Below are 3,567 nucleotides of genomic sequence, written 5' to 3' on the forward strand. Positions count from 1 at the left end.
TTACCTAGCTTCAACTTTCCGCATATTTTAGTTTTTTTTTGTCGGGTTTTTAATAGATACGAAGTGCAGATCCTGAGGATTTAATTAAGAATTGCAATTAGACGCGGTGTGCCGCGAGAGGAAACTAGATATTACGAGCGATAGTTATGTAACTTAGGGACTTCGTGGTGGGAGGAATATTTTTTTTTTTTATGTAATTTTTATACAATGTAAAATATTTTAATAGGATATGTGTTACGTTTATTCATAGGGGAATATATAAATATAAATATATAATAAAATAATCTAAGATTTCAATTGTTAGTAGCATTCATGAGATTTGATCAATAGAATTAATTCTAAAATCTTGCAGAAAGGGAGTGAAAATATATAAATATAATGAAAAATAAAATATTCGTAAATATATATATTTATATAAATCAGTCAACAGATTGACAGATGAAATTGTTCATTACATTGAACATGTTAAGAATTTCTTTCTGAATAAACAAGTGATTTATATATTAATAGAAATTTTGTTTAATATTTTATTTTCAAATAAATGTATCTTCGACGTCAAATTTAATTCTACATTTTTCATTAATTCATTCTCCACGATTTTATGCACCATACTTTATATAACGATGGTGTACACATACAGGAATAAATGTAATTCTAAAATTTCAATAAAGCTTGTTACGATGGAACACGGCCGAAGAACATACTACATGACCTGAAATATTTGTAACCTTTAACGTTACCATGTTACCCATTCGGAATGCAGCTTTTTAACAGCAAGATCCTACCCGCTGATCGAGCCAACATTAACGTACTATCTGCTTGTTACACGTTGTACAAACGTGCCATAACGCAGTCACGCAACGACCGTGATATCTATTTCAATCGTCTGAGAAACGACACGTCAACCCCGATGTAAAAACTTTTATCTCTTTCGAGCTCGAACGCCTGCCTTATCCATCGCGTACACGCGTTTCGAAACCAACCCCCGAGAAAAGGAATTGTTTAAAGTGAAATACGTAACTCATATTTTTTTTAAAAATATATATTTGTATTGGAATCCTTAAGAAAATATTTATAATAGAATATTTACTAAGAATAAGAAAATTTTCAATATTCAATTCAAATTTTTAACAGAAGAACGATCTATAAATCAATAAATCAAAAGATAAAGACATAACTCGCAAAGATTATTATTTTAATCGTCTGCTTTATTACAACTTTAAACCGGAATATTCAATATTTAATAAATCAACAAACTAATATGCATAATTTATTATTTTCTAATTATCTCATTTCAATTAAAACGTACCCATTCGTTAAAAACAACGAATATATTCGATATAAATTTCTAATCGACTTCATTTCAACTACATCTCGTTTCTTAATCCCTTTGAAAGGTATTTCCACCCTTTCATCCCCTAAATAAAATAAAACAAAATACCCAACATCGATAAAAATTATCGACCAAACCAACAAACCAATTGATAAATACGTAACCGGTATCCCCATTATCCCCCGTGTGTTCGCGGAAACGCACGTTCCCACCCGATAAACAGCGAAATCCCATCGGCGTGTTCGAATCACTTTCCGCGTAAACACGTAAATTGAGCACCGAACGAAGATAATCTCTCGAAGGAGCGAATCCATCCCGCGTTTAGGCGCGCGGGAAAACTCGACAAAACGTTGCTGGCCACCATCGATTTGCGATCGATCGACGATAATCCGAGGAAATGATCGGGTGCCCGGTGCTCACGCATTAGAAAACCGGCACGAGATGCCCACGGTCACTGGATTATGGAGTTTGCACCGTGGAATTATAACCGCGGTGATAGGAGGGAAAGGTGGACGAGCAGCACGAACAACAACGAGAGAGAGAGAGAGAGAGAGGAAGGGGGGATAGAGAGGTCGCATAATGCATCTGTGTATCACGATGATGTCCAGCGGCACGTTTGCAAGAAAGGAGACCTCTGATCGCAGGAGAGAGAGAGAAAGAGGAAAAAGAATAGTCACGCCGTGCCACCACCCCCACACGGAGATGCCGCGAGCGCATAAATCCGCGCACGGCTCTCCCTTCCTCCCCCCTCTTTGATCCGTTAGATTCCGCGAATACTTGGCGGCCGTCTTTTGAACCGAGGCCGCGATTTCGCGTAATTGGGACTGGATGATTAGACGCATCCTCGTTGCCGCGAGGAATTCGCACGCGTAATCCACGTAGAGTTTGCGTGATGTGTGTGTGTGGGGTCGAGGGTACTTTCGAAGGCGATATCTCACGGTGATCCAGATACGACTGGAGATCGATCGAAGACAATTCTTTTCTTCGTATCGATTTGTATATTTGTACGTGTTATACTTTCGTAGAGATTGTGTAGATGTGATAGAAATGACTTGTGGTTTTTATATTGGGTGATCGTTACGTAGGCTCAATAACTTTTCAAGCGTAATTCGAGGATTTTTCAAGCGTAAATCAATAATATGAAAACATTCAACGGACATGGTGTCCTCGAAATTCGAAATGGAACAGTACAAGCTTGTACGTTATTTTATAGACGTGTATTTCCGTGTTTGCCTAGATATTTCGTCGAATAGTTCGTGTCAGGGAAAAGGGGAGTATCTAGAACAGGCTAAAATAGAGATATCCTTTAATCAGAGCAGAGAGTGTACAAGAGTAGCCATTCACGAATCGACTTCTTTCCGTTATGAATCTGTTCTTACGCGTGAACGAGGGTCGATGAGAGACGTCAATATCCAATCGATAGATAAGCTTGGCCGAACAGTCGCAAACACAGCTGGATCCTACGGTTAGGGTTCCAGGTAACACAGGGTGCCTTGTGTCGCGAGCCTCCTTTGCCTTTGTGTACCGATCCGCCGCCTTCGTCAGTTTGATCCTCTGTATACGCAGCTTGCCGACATTTTCCACGTATTTCGCTATCTTTACACTGTTCTCTAAACGGCCTCTGTTTGCCCGGATTAACCGATTATAGGCCATCTCAATAATGCTCCTCGCGAAATCATTCTTTCCCGAACCGGCGTACCAGATTCTTCTTCATCCGATTTAGAATCCGAACTTTTTTTATTTAGAACCGCGAGAATCAAATTCAACAGATTCGTAAAATGGAAAAGAATTTTTTCGAGAGGTATTCGAGAATTTTTCCCCCCCCAGAAATCCTCCCTTGCGATTTTTGAATCGAACGAACTTGACTTGATAATTTTCCAAAAAAATGAAATTCCGACTTCTGTTACAGGTACGACCTGGGGTTGTGTCGGGGTAGCTAGCAAAACGTCTGTGAACGGTGGAGAAGAGACTAGGACGGAGAGAGAGCGAGCGAAGAGAGTGGAGAGCGGAAAGTGTTGTAGAAGAAAAAGAAGAAGAGGAAGTCGAGAGAGTGTAGGCGCAGGCGCCGTAGGTGATGTGAGGCTGGCGCCCGCCTCACGTTTGGGGTGATGCCCTCCAGTGAGCCTCATCCCCCCCAGTACCACCTTCAGCACCACAACATTCCTCCCTCGCATCTCCAGCAGCACACGTCGGCCGCGATCGGGCAACATCAGCTCTACCAGCAGCTGGTGGCG

The 3,567-nt window shown here is 40.5% G+C and overlaps 1 protein-coding gene across 1 annotated transcript in view; it reads left to right on the top strand.

The window, feature by feature from the left end:
* LOC102681195 (zinc finger homeobox protein 4) overlaps nucleotides 1-3,567 on the top strand; it is an 88,575-nt gene that overhangs the window by 68,490 nt on the left and 16,518 nt on the right. The window contains 2 exon segments of the mRNA XM_031509072.1: nucleotides 3,243-3,350; nucleotides 3,415-3,517. Of these exon segments, the coding sequence (XP_031364932.1) occupies nucleotides 3,243-3,350; nucleotides 3,415-3,517 (211 nt within the window).

Source organism: Apis dorsata, unplaced genomic scaffold (genome assembly GCF_000469605.1).
Source record: "Apis dorsata unplaced genomic scaffold, Apis dorsata 1.3 scaffold_125, whole genome shotgun sequence".
In the NCBI taxonomy this organism is placed as follows: Eukaryota; Metazoa; Arthropoda; class Insecta; order Hymenoptera; family Apidae; genus Apis; species Apis dorsata.